The 19687-nt window shown below is 30.4% G+C and overlaps 1 protein-coding gene across 1 annotated transcript; it reads left to right on the top strand.

The window, feature by feature from the left end:
• Nucleotides 1-686: 686 nt before the first annotated feature.
• Nucleotides 687-14524, top strand: LOC108910061 (low-density lipoprotein receptor; the record flags this gene model as incomplete). Its single annotated transcript, XM_023454531.1, has 3 exons — nucleotides 687-948; nucleotides 13477-13581; nucleotides 14285-14524. Coding segments are annotated over exons 1-3 (607 nt in total), but the record flags the coding sequence as incomplete, so codon positions are not given.
• Between the last annotated feature and the right edge of the window lie 5163 nt (nucleotides 14525-19687).

Below are 19687 nucleotides of genomic sequence, written 5' to 3'. Positions count from 1 at the left end.
ATGGTCCTGCAGTCATTTTCAGTCGGTTTTACAATTATACCTAATGCTGATCCCTCCCAAACCGTGATTTTTCGTACATTCTGTATTTAGGGTGGGTTTTTCGCGATTTAAAAAAAATGGAGGGTGATGGAGCTCTTCTGGCCCCGGATACAAAGGTCTAGTTTTTGGAACTTTTAATTTTTTTGTGCCTATGTAATTGGATAAATCTCCTTTAGGTTTTGCAAAATTCAGTGAAGGAAAATTCCCAAGAAATCCCAAATGCCATATAACCTTAAGTATTCGTATTTTGTTAAGTCCAAACTTAAAAATATTTTCATTATAGTGAGCTTAAGGCTCTTCTGATTATCACCTGATCATCAAAATAGTAAGATGTAGTACTTCATACTAAGTATCTGATTTTTCTTACAGGCATTTCCATAAAAACACACAATTCGCAATAATTAATAGACAGTCATATCGCTTGTATATTTGCAGTCGACTAGAGTCTGCTCGAGAACTACCTCCAAAGTGTTGAAGTGTTCACTTCGGTGAAAGCTGAATGCTTGGTTTTATTCATATGAATGGGACATTTACTTCCCGAAAGTAGCAAATGATGCTTTTCCTCGAAGTTTTATCTTTTACGGGGTATAAAGATTTGCTTCAATTTTTATTCATACGAAGCTAAGACATTGTTTTTCGTATAGTCAATGAATTATCTCGTTTTTATTCATTCGAATGATTTAGCTCCAGCGTGCCAGGATGGCGATATAAGTTGTAAGGACGGTAGCTGTGTCCCAGGAAAACGATGCGATCACATTTTCGACTGTCTGGATAATTCCGACGAACAGGGTTGTGAAGGTTTCTGTTCTCTATCGGAATTTCAATGTGACGACGGAGCATGTATAGACGACCGGTTACGTTGCGATAAGCTTAGAGACTGTCGCGATGGTTCCGATGAAAAGGAGTGCGGTATGTTGGCTGCACTGCTTCAGCCGCTGTTTGAGTTTCCCGCTTCATCTCCTGTTGAAATCTTTTAGACCTCTAGTTTGTCTATATGTTGGAATTGCTTAAGAAGGTGTTATTATTATTTCGAAAGGTTTTGCATTAGTGAAAATTATTTCCCACTAGATCACGCCAGTTTTATGGAGAATTACTCTAATAGAACAGTGGAATAAACTATAAATTACACAGGTTCTTTGATTTGCTGGTTACGGTTAGAGCTAAAACGAAATAAGAATGCTTAATTACGTATACTATAATAACTTTAAACTTCAGTCACAACTCAGTGTACACAAAAGTAATCTACAAAATAACTAATTTAACAACACAAACAAAATGTAATAGAATATATTACGTATATGCTACGTATACACTATGTTGAAAAGCAAAAAGTCATTAGTACCTATATAAGCAATCGGGTTCTATTCGTAGTCTGTTCATAAAATCATCGAACTTTTTTTTAATTTTATTATTAATTTTATACATTATTGGTCCTTCTCTCCTTTAGAGTATTCCCTCCCCTATTCACACACTTTTCCCAACGGTATTTCTCTTTCGCGAAGCAGTCCAGGAAAGCTTCACTTGAAATGGCCTTTAAAGTCTGTGACGAATATGCTTTGATGCCATCAATAGTCTGCAAACGGCGTCCTTTCAGGACTGATTTTAATTTCGGATATAAGAGAACTGCCTTCGCTGAAACTCGATGCATGTTCAATTTTTCAGTCGAAATATCAGTTGAGATGCTTACCTCTTCTGCAATTTCTCTGACAGTCAACTGGCGATTTGCACGCACCAGATCTTTAACTTTCTGAATGTGGGAGTCGTCAGTTGTAGGTCTTCCCTGTTGAGGATCATCTTCAATTGACTGATGACCAATTTCAAATCGTGAAAACCATTCGTAACATTGCGTACGACCCAGACGATCATCTCCGTGAGCTTGTTTCAAAACTTGAAATGTTTCCGTGAAAGTTTTTTCCAGTTTCACGCAAAATCTTAAGTTGTATCGTTGTACATTTCAAAAATCGTCACCAACACTTAAACATATTGCACTCAAATAATAATATCACGAAAACTAAATCAACAATCCAATGTGGTTACAGATAAGATTATGCGCAACGCAGTGCTGCCAACCGTATATCACTAAATATCTCCATTAGCATGTAATTCAAAGAGTTCGGTTATTTTCAGAACAGACTCCGTATAAATTTATGATTTTTCAATTCATTTATGATGATTTTCAATAAATCAACACAACTCGAGTAGAAAAAATTAATTTTAAAGAAAAACGATACAGATCTGAATTATATTACCAATTGAAAGACTTCAAATCTAATGGTAATATTGAATGCAAACGACTATATCAAAAACTTAAAAATCTGTGACTGATTTCATGTTTAAAAAGAAATTTGCAAGTATTAAAATTTAAAACAATCCTTAGGGCAATCAAATCATCTCCGAAAGCCCAACACAAAGTTCGTAGTAATACATATTTTTTTTTAAATCATAATTTTAAACCACTACATCAAATAGCGGAATAATTAATATAATACATAATAAATATAGGTACATTATAAGGATGTTTTTGAAAGTACGATTTTAATTTTAACAGCTGCGTATTTATATCAAAATGAAATAGTATTCATGATCCAAAAGTTGTCCCATGTAGTTGAACTCATCTTCCATGGTCTTCTTGTAAGCTTCCATCATCTCGAACTCGATAAATGAGATAAGCAATTCTTCGGGATCTGGGATATAGCCATGTTAAGAACATAATTTGACATAAAAATCTCCACAAGTTTGTCGTTTGGTATTTCTGATTAATGTACCATTTTGGCAAACATGTTTATAGATAGCTACTCACTAAAAAAATTAAAAAGTTTGTTAAGGCACAACGTAGCCAATAAGTTTACATTAACAACTAAATCATAAATTAGAACAAAAGCTTTTAATCAAATTAGAGCGGTGATTGTTAGATTTAGAATTATTTATATCCATGGGAAATAAAAAACATGTTATTTAGTCCAAGCATTATAGAGAAATGCTTACAGAAATTATTATCTGGACAAAAAAAATATGACCGTATAGAAAATTAAACTTTAAATCGAGTTTCTTGTTCTTTAAACTCGATCCAATATGGCGAACATGGTTAAAAAAAATCGCAAAGTTGAAAAAAACGGTTTTTCTAAAATAACTAAAAAAATATAGCACGGATTGAAAAATTTTAAATGAGAAAGTTGTAGGTTTTAAAAAGATCTATCGACTGATTTTTTGAAAGTATCGATTGCTTTGTTACTTTTCGAGATATATCGAAAAAACCGTTAAAAATCTTCTCTTTTCTCTTCTTCTATAACTCGTTTACATTTACGTGCCCATATTTGCTATTTACTGCAAGCATAGCCCGCGGCAAGCCAAAAAAGTACATTTTTGAAAAATTTAAAAATATTAATTATTTTTCGAGATATATCGATTTTTTGAAAAAAAGGCGCTCTCGAAAATTGGCTAGATCTTCTCAGCGGATAGCCCTACAGTAACGATTTTCGGTTTATTTTCTTCGTAAAGAGTTATATTATCATGCTGTTAAAAAATGTTGACGATTTTATTAATTTTAAGGATCAAAAAATGACTTTGAATAAGTTGCACTTTTTTGGGTATGTTTTTTTCAAATTACTATTTCAATTTTTATTTTATGAAAATGACTTTTAAAGAAAGAAAACTAAACATTTACGGGTCTATTTTGCTTCTAAGGCGAAAATGCTATAATATTCGTGTTTAGCTACCCCAGATTAAGTACAAAAAAATAATAAAAATTGAAATAGTTATTTGAAAAAAACATACCCAAAAAAAGTGCAACTTTTTCAGTCATTTTTTGATCCTTAAAATTAATAAAATCGTCAACATTTTTTAACAGCATGATAATATAACTCTTTACGAAGAAAATAAACCGAAAATCGTTACTGTAGGGCTATCCGCTGAGAAGATCTAGCCAATTTTCGAGAGCGCCTTTTTTTCAAAAAATCGATATATCTCGAAAAATAATTAATATTTTTAAATTTTTCAAAAATGTACTTTTTTGGCTTGCCGCGGGCTATGCTTGCAGTAAATAGCAAATATGGGCACGTAAATGTAAACGAGTTATAGAAGAAGAGAAAAGAGAAGATTTTTAACGGTTTTTTCGATATATCTCGAAAAGTAACAAAGCAATCGATACTTTCAAAAAATCAGTCGATAGATCTTTTTAAAACCTACAACTTTCTCATTTAAAATTTTTCAATCCGTGCTATATTTTTTTAGTTATTTTAGAAAAACCGATTTTTTCAACTTTGCGATTTTTTTTAACCATATTCGCCATATTGGATCGAGTTTAAAGAACAAGAAACTCAATTTAAAATTTAATTTTCTATACGGTCATATTTTTTTTGTCCAGGTAATAATTTCTGCAAATTTAACATTAATCCGTGAGAGAATGCTTGGACTAATTTGCATGTTTTTTTACAGAAACCTCATTAACTTGTGTTTACAAAACTATTACATCATTTTTTGTTAAGCATATTATTTTGGCATTACCTATAATCGTTCAAAATTAAAATCCCACTTTCGAAAGCACCCTATAAGTGTAAGGTTTTATATACAGGGTCGGAAAGTCCCCATGGTTCATAGGCCGTTACGTGAGAGCGATAAAGTAAGTCATAGAAATCCGTGTGATAGAGAAAGATGGCTATAATGAAGGCGCCTAATAGTCACCGCCCATTTCGCCCTTCCACAAATAAGAAGTGGATCTTATTTGTGGAAGGGCGAAATGGGCGGTGACTATTAGACGCCTTCATTATAGCCATCTTTTTCTATCGCACGGATTTCTGTGACTTTCTTTATCGCTCTCACGTAACGGCCGATGAACCATGGGGACTTTGCGACCCTGTATATTAATTAACATTAATACAGCGGTTAATTTTTTATGGAAGTCCGAACTAAATTTTAAATCTAAAAACCAAAAACTTCTAAAAACCAATATTACTTCTTAATAGTGTATTATTATTTTTAATCTATCCATAGCAATTATTACGCTGTTAATGCTATTGAAAGTATATAAGGTGTCTCAATACTAATCTGTCAAATTAAAAAAGGTGAATTTAATTGTAAGAAAAATTTTCTATAAACAGATTCAGAAATGTTTATTAAAAAAGGTATATTGAATATAAAGAGAATATGAAAATTCTGCTCTTATTTTTAAAAGACAAAATTGGCGTTTGTTTAAACCTAAAATGTAAAATATATTGTAATTTTAATTTTGGTCGTTTGTCCGACACTATAATTTATCAACAAATTTTGTTAATATTTAGACGGTAACGCATTTAACTACTTAACAAAATTTTAAAATTCAGTAATTCTTAAAAAATCCATAGCGTAAGTGATGTGAAAAAACGTAGCCACCTTTTCGCACGCCATTGTTGTATGAAACAAAATGTTAGCAGATGCTTTTTATTGCAATTTTCACCTTTGCAAACTATACCAAATTTAATATAATGATCTTTTTTGAGATGCTATTAAAACTCTGTGTTAAAATTTGCACCTTTTAAATTCACAGAACACCATTTCCAGCTTGGCAGATCAAAACTGGAGCACCCTATATATTTTCAGCAATCACTAACAGAACTTAAATGACTTTATCATACGACTAAGTTACCTACCTAGCAAGCAAATTCCAACATAAAGATATACTGAGCATAATAACAATACCTAACAAATAACAATATAATAATTGTGAAGATTTCCAGCTTTTTAACATTCAATAGAATAGAATTAATTTATTAAAAAGTAATAATACTTGCGGTACTAGTGAAAATATGATTTTCTAATATTGTACATGGAGAAAACGGTATTCTGTTCTCAATGATGTACTTTTTTGGCAATGCTACACTTTTATCCCTATATAGCAACATAGTTATTATAATTATACAGTTGACTCTAGAATAAACTTATTTCTGTCATAAACAAAACTAAAATCACGCTGCACATTAGTTAAATTTTATTTAAAAGTTAAATTTTATAACTCAAAACTTCATTGTATGTGAAACACTACATAACATATAACTGCAATATTTAAACCTTTTTTCTGCAAAAATCTTAATTTTATTGCATTAGACATAATATATCACACAGTTTGCAGATTTACATAATTACTTACAAAACCAAATCGAACTTCGGTACTCTTTTGCAACCCATGATTCGAATAGGATCGACATAAATAAGAAGTCAAATGGCTCTGATTGCTATCATTGAGTCCATTTCAGGATTCCATTTTCCATTTTAACTACAGAGCCTTCAGAAATGTTAACAAGCTACGTGACCGTCGAGCATAGGCAACCAATAATTCATTTTTGGTATTATCAAATTAAAATGTCTAAACCTCAATGGAGTGGTTGAGAGAGATCTAATTAAATAAAATTATTTGAAAAATTGAATTGACCTGAATTATCGATATTAAACTTAATACACACATATAATTTAGTAAAAACTTCCGATCCGAACTTTTCTTTTTTCGTTGCAATACTTTTAACTTTATTAAAATGAGAAAACTGTCAAACTTCACTTGTTAATGACCAAATTGCAAAAAAAACATTACGTGAACCTATAACAGTTAATTATTTTTTTATTTAAGTACAGAATAAAATAAACATAAGACAGTTTAGTTTTTATTAAAGATGAAGTAGGATTACGAAAAAGTTACAATAATTTACAAACCATTGCTCTTTGCTGTAATATAAAATAAATTCAGACTCATAAATTAGTAAGCTATATTACCATATTAGCGGTAAAAACATTATATATTATGTTGAAAATGATCACTACCTATGAAATTTACTCTCCTGTGCATATTTTCATACACATTTTGTAGTTGTTCTATGTATTATTAATTTCTCGAATAATTGTTGCCACTAAATCTTCGATGTTGTGCATTTCAAATATCCAAACAAAAAATAATCTAAAGGACATAGATCCGGTGGCCTAATCAAGCGATTATCATAAAATTCTTCCAAAAATCGTATTGTTGCTCTTGCAGTATGTGCGATTGTCCCATCTCGTTGAAAGTAACTTACTTGTAACTCATCATTATGTAACTGTGCTAAAATTGGCTCTAAAATAAGGGTTCCATATCTTTCAGCATTTCAGCATTCTTGACATCGCTACACAAACGCTTACTTTTAAGGGATGTAAAGCGGTTTCTACGAATAATATTAGGATTTTCTGCAGCCCAGATTCTATAATTTTGGCTATTTGCATAATATGATAAGTGGAACCATGGCCAACAAATTATTATTCTTTTTCTATGACCACTCACAGTATTGTAATCGTCTGCCATAGTCTGCCATGGGAAATAAGTCCTACACAACAGTTACTTTGCAAGGGTGTATATGCAGTTGTTTTTTAAAGCTTGGTAACTTGCCCCAAATGAAAGCCCTAAAATGGAAAGTTTAGGATATAACTATACTTCAATCTAATCTCAAATTCAAATAAAGATTCCAAAGATAGAATATTTTATGGACAGGAACTAAATTTAAGAATATTTGCTCGAACTTAACAAAAAAATACCTGTTTGAACAGACAACTTTGGTACGGACTTTGTAGAACTCATTTATTCGTTGCTGTATATTACCAATATTTTCTTTAAGTACAGTTGGTCTGCCCATAGATTTTTCTTTGCAAATGCAGTGCTTAATTTCAAATTCAAAATAAAAATATTATTAACCTAAAAATTTTAAATATAGGAAATACGAAACAACAAAACGATAGTAAAAATTGAATATAAACAATAAGAGACACACAACAAACAGTAACAAACCGTTACGTCTACACTCGAGATGATACAGTTTCTGATTGACTGAAAAATTACACCAATCATACGCCGGTAAAACGAAATGTTGCATTTTAATGTAGTCTTGATCTTATTTTAGTAATTTATAATTTTACCAGAATTTAATTATCACCACGAACGAAATAAAATTACTGTTTAGAATAAAATTACTGGTCACGTGGCTTGTAATCATAAATAATTACATAAATATTTATAGCAAATTACACATAATTTGTATTTTAATTAAATATTTGCTTTCAGTTAAAATACATAATTTGATTAACACTAACTTAAAGAAATAGCTATTAACGCTGTCATTGGAAATATAATAGTAGTTTTCTCCGTGTAGTTTACACCACGCCTTTTTTTAATTTTTGGCGGATGCGCCGGAGTTAACTAATAGCTACTGCTTATTTGCAAGTTGCCCATTTATTCGGCCTTCCTTTCACCAAGAAATGTTTTCGTTTAGCGTCTTGTCCTGAAGGCCAATTTCAGTGTTCCGATAGAATTTGTCTGGACATAAAAAGGAGGTGCGACGGAAGTCCAGACTGCTTCGACGGCTCAGATGAGAGCAATTGCACGAATAGGAAGCGTAGGTTTTTAAATGTTGATTTTACTGGCAGTGTGCGAGTGGTTTTGAAACTGTTTGACTGTTATAGTATGCGATTAATATGAAGGAACACTGAACAGGGAATAATTTTTGTCAAGTAAATTCATTACAGCAAAGTACTATTATGGGGAGTATTATAGAGTATCTGCCCATTTATTTTTCACCATTAAAGAAACTGCGCTGAAGGAAATTGAAAGAAATTTGTTTTTGGGGTTGCATTATCGTATTCCAAGCTTAACTAAAATGATTTTACCATAACATCGGCGTTTTACTAGAACAATAGAGCATCTTCTTACGATAAATAAATAAATTTTTCTAGCACTTCTCCTGCTAAAAGTATCTGAATATCTTACTGCACTAGATAATTGAATTCAGTTGGGATCTACCTATGACTACAGGAATCGAAACTGCTCATGTAAGAATTTTAAGATTACAACTAAATCTTCTGTTAGCGCATCACTGAGGGAAATATCTTTTACTCATAAACAGAAATCGATTAAACCTAACAAAATATCTTAAATAAGCTGCTGCCGTAATAAAAAACAGGTTTTTGTTAACTTCCTGATTATTGATATTCCATTTTCTTATCACGGCAACTTTCAGTCTTCTACAATAGCAACAGTTTATATCGCGGCTGCTAGATTTTCATGCTGAGATTATATTTTTATGACAATAACTGTAAATATCCTTTTTTACTTGAATTAAGTGACCTTTTGGACATTAATAAGTTTTCTTTCCATAACAATGTGCGCTTGACTCAATTATTAACTTTCACTTTATATTTAAAAAGTTACAAATAAAAAACTACACCTATACCTAATTTGGGCAATTTCACACTTCCCCGCTTTTTTACTTTTAACTTCTTTTTATACAGGGTGGTCACCCAGCTATCCGAGATTCTTTGTATATAAATTATGTGACTAATTTTAAGCAAAAATGATTATATTCACTTTTCCCGAATTCCCTATGGTTGTTGAAATATCGGAGTTTGAAGTTAAAGGTGGTATGGGTAGTTGCTAAAGAGTAAAAAAGTGGTTTATTTTAATAAAAATATTTTAATAAATGTGGTCACCGCTTTTTGCAATGCTTAACTCAATCGTCTGCCGAAGCTCTCGTTCCCAGTAGATCTCCACATTGTTTTTCACCTCATCAAATGCTGTACGAATCTTCTCAATGAGTTGGTCTCTGCAAGACTTTCCTATTGAGTAGGTAAGTGTCTTCACATGTCCCAGCATGAAACGGGTTGAAATCTGGAAATCGCGGTGGCCAAACGATGGAAATTAGTGACACCTCTTCCATAATGAGATGGAGCACCATCATGCAAAAAGAACACCGTCCTTCTGATTTGAAGAGGAATGTCCTGAGGTAGTAGAGATAGATCGTTCTCCAAAAAGCCCAATTATTCCAGTCCAAATTTTTACAGAGAATCTTCTCTGAAAATGGGTTTCTCGATTAGCATGAGTGTTTTGGATTGCAAACACGCAATCGTTGTGGAAATTGTTGATCCCATCTCTTGTAAAACTGACAAGTATAAAAGCAAGGGATGGTAAGAAATTATAGATATCTCGGTTTTTATACTTATAACTTTTGAATATAAAGTGAAAGTTTAAATAAAAGCAAAGTTGACAATGGAACTAAAAACATAGTAACGTTTGCTGATCTTTCCATAAAACTAGTCAATCTAGGATGAAGACATAGCAGACGCAATAAAAATTTTTACAGGGTAAAAAATATACTAGCTATCGTAATAAGAAGATTTCAACAATGAAAAAAGTTTCAAAATCCCTTTTAGCCACAAGTATACAGGGTGTTTCAGTTCGAGAGAATCAAACTTTAACCACAAATAGAACTCAATAAATAATTCAATATTGCCTTATAAAGCAAGAGTCTAAGTCTCACCGTTTTCACTGTACAGGGCCGTATTATTTATGAAATCTTTGGTATGTTTATAACAAATTGATTCAAATTTGGGTGGTGTTAACATTTACACATGTACATAATTGACTGTAAAATTTACAAATTTTTGTATGTCAGTGGCGTAGGAATGGGTAGTAAAGCGAGATTTTTTAAAGAACGATGTCATATTTATTTCATTTTAAAGGCAAATTGAATAGTGAAATAAAAAAAATTATATCTTCATTAAATTCTTTCAAGTTGATATTAATTTTCTTGACATTTTCCACCTCCTTTGTATGTCTACCGTTAAATGAGTTAAATTTAAAATGAGAATTAATTTTCCGTTATAAAATTTTGGGTATAAAATCCAACAAAAAAATAATATACAAAATAAATGACAATATATATTATGTATAAAATTTAAAATATAGATCTTTACAGAAATTGGTATGGGGTTATTTTGATTTTTGCTATTATTAGAGAGGCCATGAAACTTACGTATATAGCCTAGATATCCACATAGCTAACTTGCCGATATTATAAATTGTACATAAAATCTATGAATTTGTAACAAAAATTATTCTCTGTTTATTTCTCCGTCCAAATTTATTTGCCTCCTCGATTTTGTAATCACTGAACATATTTGTTCATTTTTTGATTTTCCAAAATTTTGGTCAGACATATATTAATTTCAAAAATTTGTATATATGCAGAATATATTAATTCAAAAAACTAAATCGAGGAAGTGAGAAAATAAAAAAATATATGATTTAACATTTTATAATATTGTACAGCACAGTAGTAGAAACACAACATTACATAAATATCTATACATCCAATAATCGGTTAACGAATACAGTACACGTAGAGCATTCTAATACCATTATGAAATAAAACACATCAAGGTGATTGTTTCCACTTTCCAGTATTGTTGTTGGTTGAAGTATATCCTAAGTAACATTTTGTTAATAAAAACTAATTCTCTATTAGGATAATATCAATAAAATCAAAAATAAACTTCTTAATTAAGATTTTACTATGAGGTGACTGTGTTTGTTTCGAACTGTTGGTTGAAGTATATAACCTAAGTAATAATAACAATAAAAACTAATTCTCTATTAGAACCACATCAATAAACTTGAAAATAAAAGCACGGTGTACTTTCTAAAATTTCATTTATGTACTCTTAACATTTTATGTGAACTTTTTAATTAATATCGTCAGGACTACTTATGTGGAATTTTACAACCTGATTTCATTGACTAACATAATTCATCAGATTTTGTTCACAATTAACAATATTTCACGATTTAAACATAACATTTACGCTTCAGTAGCAAACCCGATTAACAGAATAATAAATTAAAATATATTTCTAGAAAACAGTGTGTGGAGGCGCCAGTCTTCTATAATAAAATATGATGCAACCTGAAAAGGATTTATAAAATAATTTTCAAAATCTAAATAAATTTGACAAAAATTTTGAATTTTAAATTGGAGAATGGATCAAATGATATATACAGAGTGACCCGCCATTACAGAAAACGGGAAAAATCAAACAGAGGAAACTGTAATTAGGTATCTTTGTGGCATGATATTATAAGTATATAATTTAAAATGATATTTTGGTAAATTTACGACCCTAAGAGCTGAGCAATTATTATTTTATAAATATTTTTTATCTTAGATATGTAAAAATCCTCTTTTTCAAAATATATAAGACGTTATCTATAGATAAATTAAAAAGTAGCTGATCGAATCTGATTTTGACAGCGTTGCCGTGACAAACAAGATGCTTTCTACATTTTATAATCATTACTGACACATTTTAATTGCTTTTGTGCAAATTTACTACATTTATTAAAAAAATTAACACGCAATTAAAAAGTAAGTATGACTGTGATTTTCGGGAAAGCTCAGAAAGATTCGAAGTTTTATGACTTTATCGAAACTAATAATTTATTTTGTCAATGAATCTAAACATAGAAGGTACTAGTGATGTAACGAATATCCGCATTCGCATTCGCATTCGCATTCGCATTCGCAAATATCTTTGAATATTTTGCGAATATGAACGTGAAAAAAAAATACAGAATGTGAAAACAATATTTGGTAAATTAGACAAAAAAGTATTCATTTCTTTTCTTTTTAATTACAAAACTTACTTAAAACAATTATATCTTTTATCTTTCTATAATCAACCTTTATATTTGGTGTTAATTAATTCACAAACTCATCTGAGCCGGTAGCGAAAACAAAACAAAATTCCAATCATACAAAAATACCGTTCTACCAACTTAACAACGCTAATTTCTTTAGCCTCTAGTGCCGCTGTCACCGGAAATATTATGTGCGTCGCGCGCGGCATATTTTGAATCATAGATATGCGGCGCTAGATTTAAAAACTGAATATTGGTATTCGCATTCGCATTCGCGAATGTCAACAACAGATGTTCGCATTCGCATTCGCAAATGCTTAAAAACTGGCATTCGTTACATCACTAGAAGGTACCTCTATCTAAACTTTAAAGTCAGTAACAGTCTTGAGTGAACCAGCGTTTCTGTATAAAAATCATTTATATCTTGTAATAGGAAGAGATATTGAAAAACTTTTTTAATAAAAGTTGTTCAGCAAAATTGAAATTTTTATATGATGTAAGAGAATCTTACTTCTTGGTTTCTTATTTTCTCTTTTCCTTTTTCTGTAAATGCGGCCAACTGTTAGTTTAGGTCACCCTGTACATCATTTGGAAGATATTTTCGTCTTTTATACAACCAAGTTTTCTTTTTTATAGATTTAGTTTTTATTCTTTGTTGTGAAAAAAGTAGTAATAAAAAAAAGTTAATCAATTAAAAAGAAACAAGAAGTTTCAAATTTGTACCTTTAAAATTTTCAGAATTATCAGGGTGTCGATATACAAGAGGTTAAGGAGGTTTGGAGCACGCTGTATATTAAGTATATGAAAAAATGAATCAAATAAGAATAAGAATAAATAAGAATAAATAGAATAATAATATAATAATTAAGAATTTCTTATTCCTGGGATGCATTTTGATACGTTATACATTTTGAATTGCTATTGTTAATATTCTGTTATTTGCTTTTAATAATTTAAGTTTTTAAATTTTTCACATAATTTAGCATGCGGTCCTGATGAATTTGATTGTGGCGAAAATTGTATAGATCTAAAGTACCGTTGCGACCAATATGAAGACTGTAAAAATGGCCAAGATGAAATTGGCTGTGGTAAGTAAGCTAGTTATTTTTTTTTACTTAAGCTGGGTAGGCTTATTTCAAAAAATTGAGCATGAGCACATATTTTTCTCTATAAATTATTTTAGAATTATTGTATGAATATTACAATTATAAATTCACCATGAAACAAAATGGCTAATCTAAAATTTTCAAAATTTTGTAGGTATCCTTTCATCGATTTTTACTATTTTCTCGTCATATTTTGAAGAAACTAATTTGAATGGTCAAAAGGGTCTTAGAATGCACACAAAATTTTGAACAATAATAAAGCCAATGTCAATTTTCAAAAATTTGTATGTCAACTTCTCGTTATAATAGTAGCACGTCTCAATGTAGCAACAAATTAACAAAATTAAAAATTTGATCTTTGGGGATTGCAATTGGGATGATGAATACCCTATTAAGTTTATCCCATGTTCGATGGGAATATATTTTTTTGAAAATTGTATAGGCTTGTGGTAATTTAGATCTTAATTTCAATATGGCGGAGAATAATGAAAATCGGTGAAAACTTGCAAAATTGTCGAACACTGAAATTTTGCAAAATTTTATTTGGCCGGCTTTTTTGTTCGGTGAGTTCTTTATATTTTTAACATTCACGAAAATAATTTTACAGAATAAAAGTTTTGAAAAGTCCAATGCCTTAAAAAATATGTTAATAGTGAATACCATAATAGTGTCATTTTCTTGCCAGGTACTAAATGTAATCGCGATGAATTTGAATGCGTCCCAGATGGAAGCTGCATACCTGATAGCCAAAAATGCGACGGTCGTCCTGATTGCAGTGACAATTCCGATGAGTATGACTGTCCCCCTGTAGGCCCTACATGTAGATCCAACCAGCTGAGATGCAGTGACGGGTCCTGCATAGAATCCTACCAGCAGTGTGATGGGATCAAAGATTGTCCGTCCGGCTCAGACGAGGAAGGATGTCGTAAGTTATTTTTTTAATTAAAATAATCATTACATTCGCAGGGCAAATTATTGTATCAGCGCATTCTACTAAAAAAAAAAAATAATAAGAGAAAAGTTTATATGAACATAGACAAAGACGTGCCTTCTGAAGTGGATATTATATGCCCTTAAAGGAGACTGATTTTTTTTTTCATACGCCTCAAATTGTTCAACGTGTAACAAAATTTGAGACTGGATATTATTGTTATTAAGTTTTGAATTAGGTGAAAAAGTATTTTCTAAATTTTAATTGCATTGCCCGTTTTTAAGGAAATTTTGGCAAAACTATGCACCAACTTTTTTGTATGTAATTGATTTAAAAATAATGTTACATATTCGAAAAATGGCAGTTCCAAACCATTTGAATTAATGATGACGAAAAACAGATGTATCGATCATTTAGATCAGAAATTCATTGAATTACTATTATTACTATTATTATTACTATAATTACTAAAAAAATCATGGACAAACGAAAGTGCAAAAATGCAATGTTTGATCAACATAATAACTAAATTATGTGTGTTTTTCATTCACCAACTACAAATAAAAACTTTTTTGTCTAATAATTTCTCTTAATTAACACTATTTAGAAATTGTTAGAATTATAACACACAACCAGAGGCCCCCTCAAGCTGTCGAGCCTTCGCTTTGTAAAAAATTGGAAACTATATCTACAATTTAATGCGAAAAACCTGTTTTTTATTGTTGAGGATTGTATCTTCTTTTTTTTTGGGAAAAACTTTTCGAAATTATTAAATTAAATTGATAACAATTCTCATGTCAATTTTTGCCTATTTGAATTACAAATTAACAATACCACGGGTAGTATCGTCACCAAGCAAAAGAGAATCAGATGTGAGGCTTTGTAGTATAGGTGATAGTGTTATCTCCAATAATTTGAATATTTTTGATAATTTTGACAGAACATTTCTGGGAAAACAACTTTCATTTAAAGAATTATAGCATCCCTTAGGGGATATTTGTTTATTTATGTATATATAAACTTTTCCCTTATTTTTAGTTGCAAAAGGATAATAAAATATAAAACACTAATTTTGGGATACTTTGTATGTATGGAAATTTGGTTATATGTCTGAGATTATTATACTTTGTGAAGTTTAATTTCGAGACATAATTATGATGATCCAAATTTTATTTTTGACTATTTTTGACTATACTCGTATATTTTTACATAATTGAAATCGTTATAAACATACAATAAAAAAATTATTTTCAAAAAGTCAATATTAAATCTGATGCACATATTTATTTAATATTCATCTGAATTCTTTTCTTTAAAAACAACATAAACAAATATTAGCTGAACATAATCTGCCTCCTGCAATCAAATGAAGTGGTTTATAATTCTGAGAGAATAAGTGTGAGATTGAGGGAAATCTGATATTGGGAAACAAAATATGTACAAGAATCTGCTCACTTCAGAACTACGCATGATTGCATTGGAGGTAAGGTTTATAGGACAATGGATTCACTTTACGAGCGTTATAGTTTTAAATGTCTTATTATATATAACACTGATATGTAAATGAAATGTTATATTCTGGCCTTTTGGCCAGGGACATGTGCCGAGCCTGATTGGTTCCAATGTTATGATGGGGCCTGTATAGATGTTGTACTTCGATGTGACAATTTCTACGACTGCAGAGACTTTTCAGACGAACAAAACTGTTTCGGTTAGAAAATATTTTAGTGTTTTTCTTGTGGAAGTTTAAGTGTTTTTTGTGTCTGTTTTAGGATTTAGGGTAGAACAGTACAAATCTAGATTAATAGTAGGTTCATTTATTTACAGTATTTTGGTAGACAATATCTTGTAGATATTAGTAAAAATAGTAAGTGTGTTAATGGGTACAGTGGTAACATCGGTAAATTATACCTATAATTCCTTAGTCAATTTTGCATGATTTTAATTAAGTATTCCTTATACGTGGTGTAACTTTGAATGGGGGTCATATTTGTACGGAGACCACCTTTGGCCTTTAGAAACACATACAAATGTATTTTCTCAAACTCCGTTGTGATAATTGGCTCTTTTTTTACAACCTTTTATTAATAACCTGCCTCTGCCGCCGGAAAGGCTAATGTACCCTCAAACAACCGTATCACGTGCACTAATATGTTGTAAGGACTACCCAGTTAGGGGATACGTCATGCGTAGTTGTCAAATCTCATTTTTTTTCGTATGTGTGCATGTTTTTTCATAATATCATACAGAAATTTAACAGTGAACATAACATAGCTAAATACTGAAATAAATAACTTTATTAGCTTACCTATACCTATAATTATACAGGGTGTTTGGTGCATCGTTTGCCAAATAGAATTGACCGAAAGTAGGGGTGATTTGCAATTTCTTCAGCCCCAATAACTCACTTGTCACTATTTGTTTTTTATTTCAACTTTTCCATTGTAGACTAGGCGGTATTTGTTTTGGTTTGGGTGAATCGTATATCCACGGAGATTTTTGGCTTTTTGGCATTAGAATATCACTAAAAATGAAAATTTTTCTATGCGCTTAAAAAAAACGTGGGCTTAACTTTTGGCGGCACAATATGTTAAAAAAAATCGAAAAATGTCTTAATTTTCATCCTATTTAATTATGTATCTTTTTAAGAGTTGATTGTAGGCGAAAATGGAAGAGGAAAAATATGTTTCTAATTAAATTTTACAAAATATGACTAGTTACAAATCGAATGAATCATGATTATTATTGTAAAAATCGACAAGATCGTCAAAAATGGGGTTAAAAAACATTACTTTTTAGGGAATTTAAGTTGGGTATAGGACCTTCATACTTGGCTCAAGAAAACTTCATGTTATGTAGAATCATCACACCAAAGTTCATCAAAATCGGTTAGATAGATTTTGCATAATAATTTTGCAATCCAGATTTTGAAAAAAAAATTGCAAATTTTCAAAATTGTACACAGGAAAGACCAAGGCCCTTAGATACTTGAAAACTTAATCACATATAGAAGGGCTCTCAAGCTTTCAAACGGTTTTTGAAAAATTTGAATCCGTCTATTAGGAGAGCTTTGGCGCTTGTTTAAACATTGGTCGAATTTCTGTACTTATAAACAATTAGAATAACTTTGTGATTATTCAATCAAATCAAATTTTTTAAAGCAAGTTTTAAAAGTTATTGAAAAGACGCTTCTTTAAAAAAAAACAGATCGATTGGTCAATTAGTTACGTAGTTATAGCCGATCAAAGTTAACCGTCATTTACACTAAATGTACTGGGACATCCGGGCTAATTTTTCGAAAAATACCTTTGGTATTCCGAGTACTTACCAGGTCTAAGTTTGCGATACTTTTCTTCATTGGCAACCTACTTTAAAACGCGTTTAAAGTTATTTATGCAAGCGAGAAATTCAAGAAAATCGATGTCCCGCAATTTAAAAAAAAATAATTAGCGTATTTTCAAATGCCTATCGTTAATAATAATCATTGGTCCGATAATTATGTATCTTTAAACTTCCTTTAATTATCAACTTTATTTTTTTTATTGTATCAAAAGTAAGAGCATAAACTTATATACTGTTTATTAAAGGTCAAAAACAAATTTATTTAAATATTCTAAAATTGTTTAAACAACAATTATTTTCAAAATATGTCGAAAATGAGTAATTAATTAATTAATTCATTCATTCATTATTAATTTAATCATCATTTCTTTTGTGATTAAAGTATACTTAATTCAAATATTATTTACTGTTTAAAATATAAGCAAATGAGAAATTAACTCATTATATTACAAAATTACAAAATTATAGTACAAAAATTCGACTAATGTTTAAACAAGCGCCAGAGCTTTCCTAATTAACGGATTCGAATTTTTCAAAAACGGTTTGAAAGCTTGAGAACCCTTCTATATGTGATTAAATTTTCAAGTATCTAAGGGCCTTGGTATTTCCTGTGCAAAATTTTGAAAATTTGCAATTTTTTTTCAAAATCTGGATTGCAAAATTATTATGCAAAATCTATCTAACCGATTTTGATGAAATTTGGTGTGATGATTCTTCATAAAATATGAAGTTTTCTTGAGCCAAGTATGAAGGTCCTATACCCAATTTAGGGACCCCAAAAAAATTCCTTAGAAGGTAATGTTTTTTAACCTAATTTTTTACGATTTTTCCGATTTTTACAATAATAATCATGATTCATTCGATTTGTATGTAAAAATTTAATTACAAACATTTTTTTCCTCTTCCACTTTCGCCTAAAATCAACTCTTGAAAAGATACATAATTAAATAGAAAAAAAATATGAAATTTTTCGAATTTTTTTAACATTTTGTGCCGCCAAAGTTAAGCCCACGTTTTTTTTTATGCGCATAGAAAAATTTTCATTTCTAGTGATATTTGAAAGCCAAGAAGATAAAAATCTCCGTGGATATTCTCTTTGAAACAGATACTATTACTATTGTTGTATTGAAAAATCCCAAAATTCACTTAAATACTGAATTTACCGAAGAGACGGATGAAGAATTCTACTGCGCAAAAGTGAGATAACAATATTTACCAACATCGCGCGACGTAAAATCAAGTTTTCATCCCGAATATCAGCCTGACGTGTCTCGATACATTAAGCGAATTAGTGAAATTATTAAAAGGTTTTTACGACATGTTGCATACCGTTGGAAAGGGAATAGACCAGAGGATTTTTTTAAGGAATTCGAAGATCACGATCGCTTTTAATTTTTTTTATTGCAACGTTGAGTCGAGCTTTAAATTTTGTTTTACCTCTTCCAAAAAGCTTATGAGAATAAAATTACAACTATATGTTATTTGAAAATAATTTGAATTTGATAGAACCATACAACAGTAAACATAAAAATTTAAATTTTCAGAGGCTATACCAATACTGAATTTTGAAATTTTTTAAAACAACAATGAAGAGTGAGTTATTGAGCTGAAGAGATTGCAAATCGCACTTCCTTTTGGCCAATTCAATTTGGCAAACGATTAACTAAACACCCTGTATTACATAAAATATTACACAAAGACTCTTCACTAAATATTACTGTAATACATTTACTATAAAATCAAACTTCTTAAAAAAAACTTTGTATACCTACTATTGACTACAAATTTTACTTTCGGGATTTTTAAGGATACCAA

This window comes from Anoplophora glabripennis, unplaced genomic scaffold (assembly GCF_000390285.2).
Source record: "Anoplophora glabripennis isolate ALB-LARVAE unplaced genomic scaffold, Agla_2.0 scaffold315, whole genome shotgun sequence".
NCBI classification, from domain to species: Eukaryota; Metazoa; Arthropoda; class Insecta; order Coleoptera; family Cerambycidae; genus Anoplophora; species Anoplophora glabripennis.
Note: the sequence above shows the minus strand (reverse complement) of the source record. Positions and strands in the feature narration are given on the sequence as shown.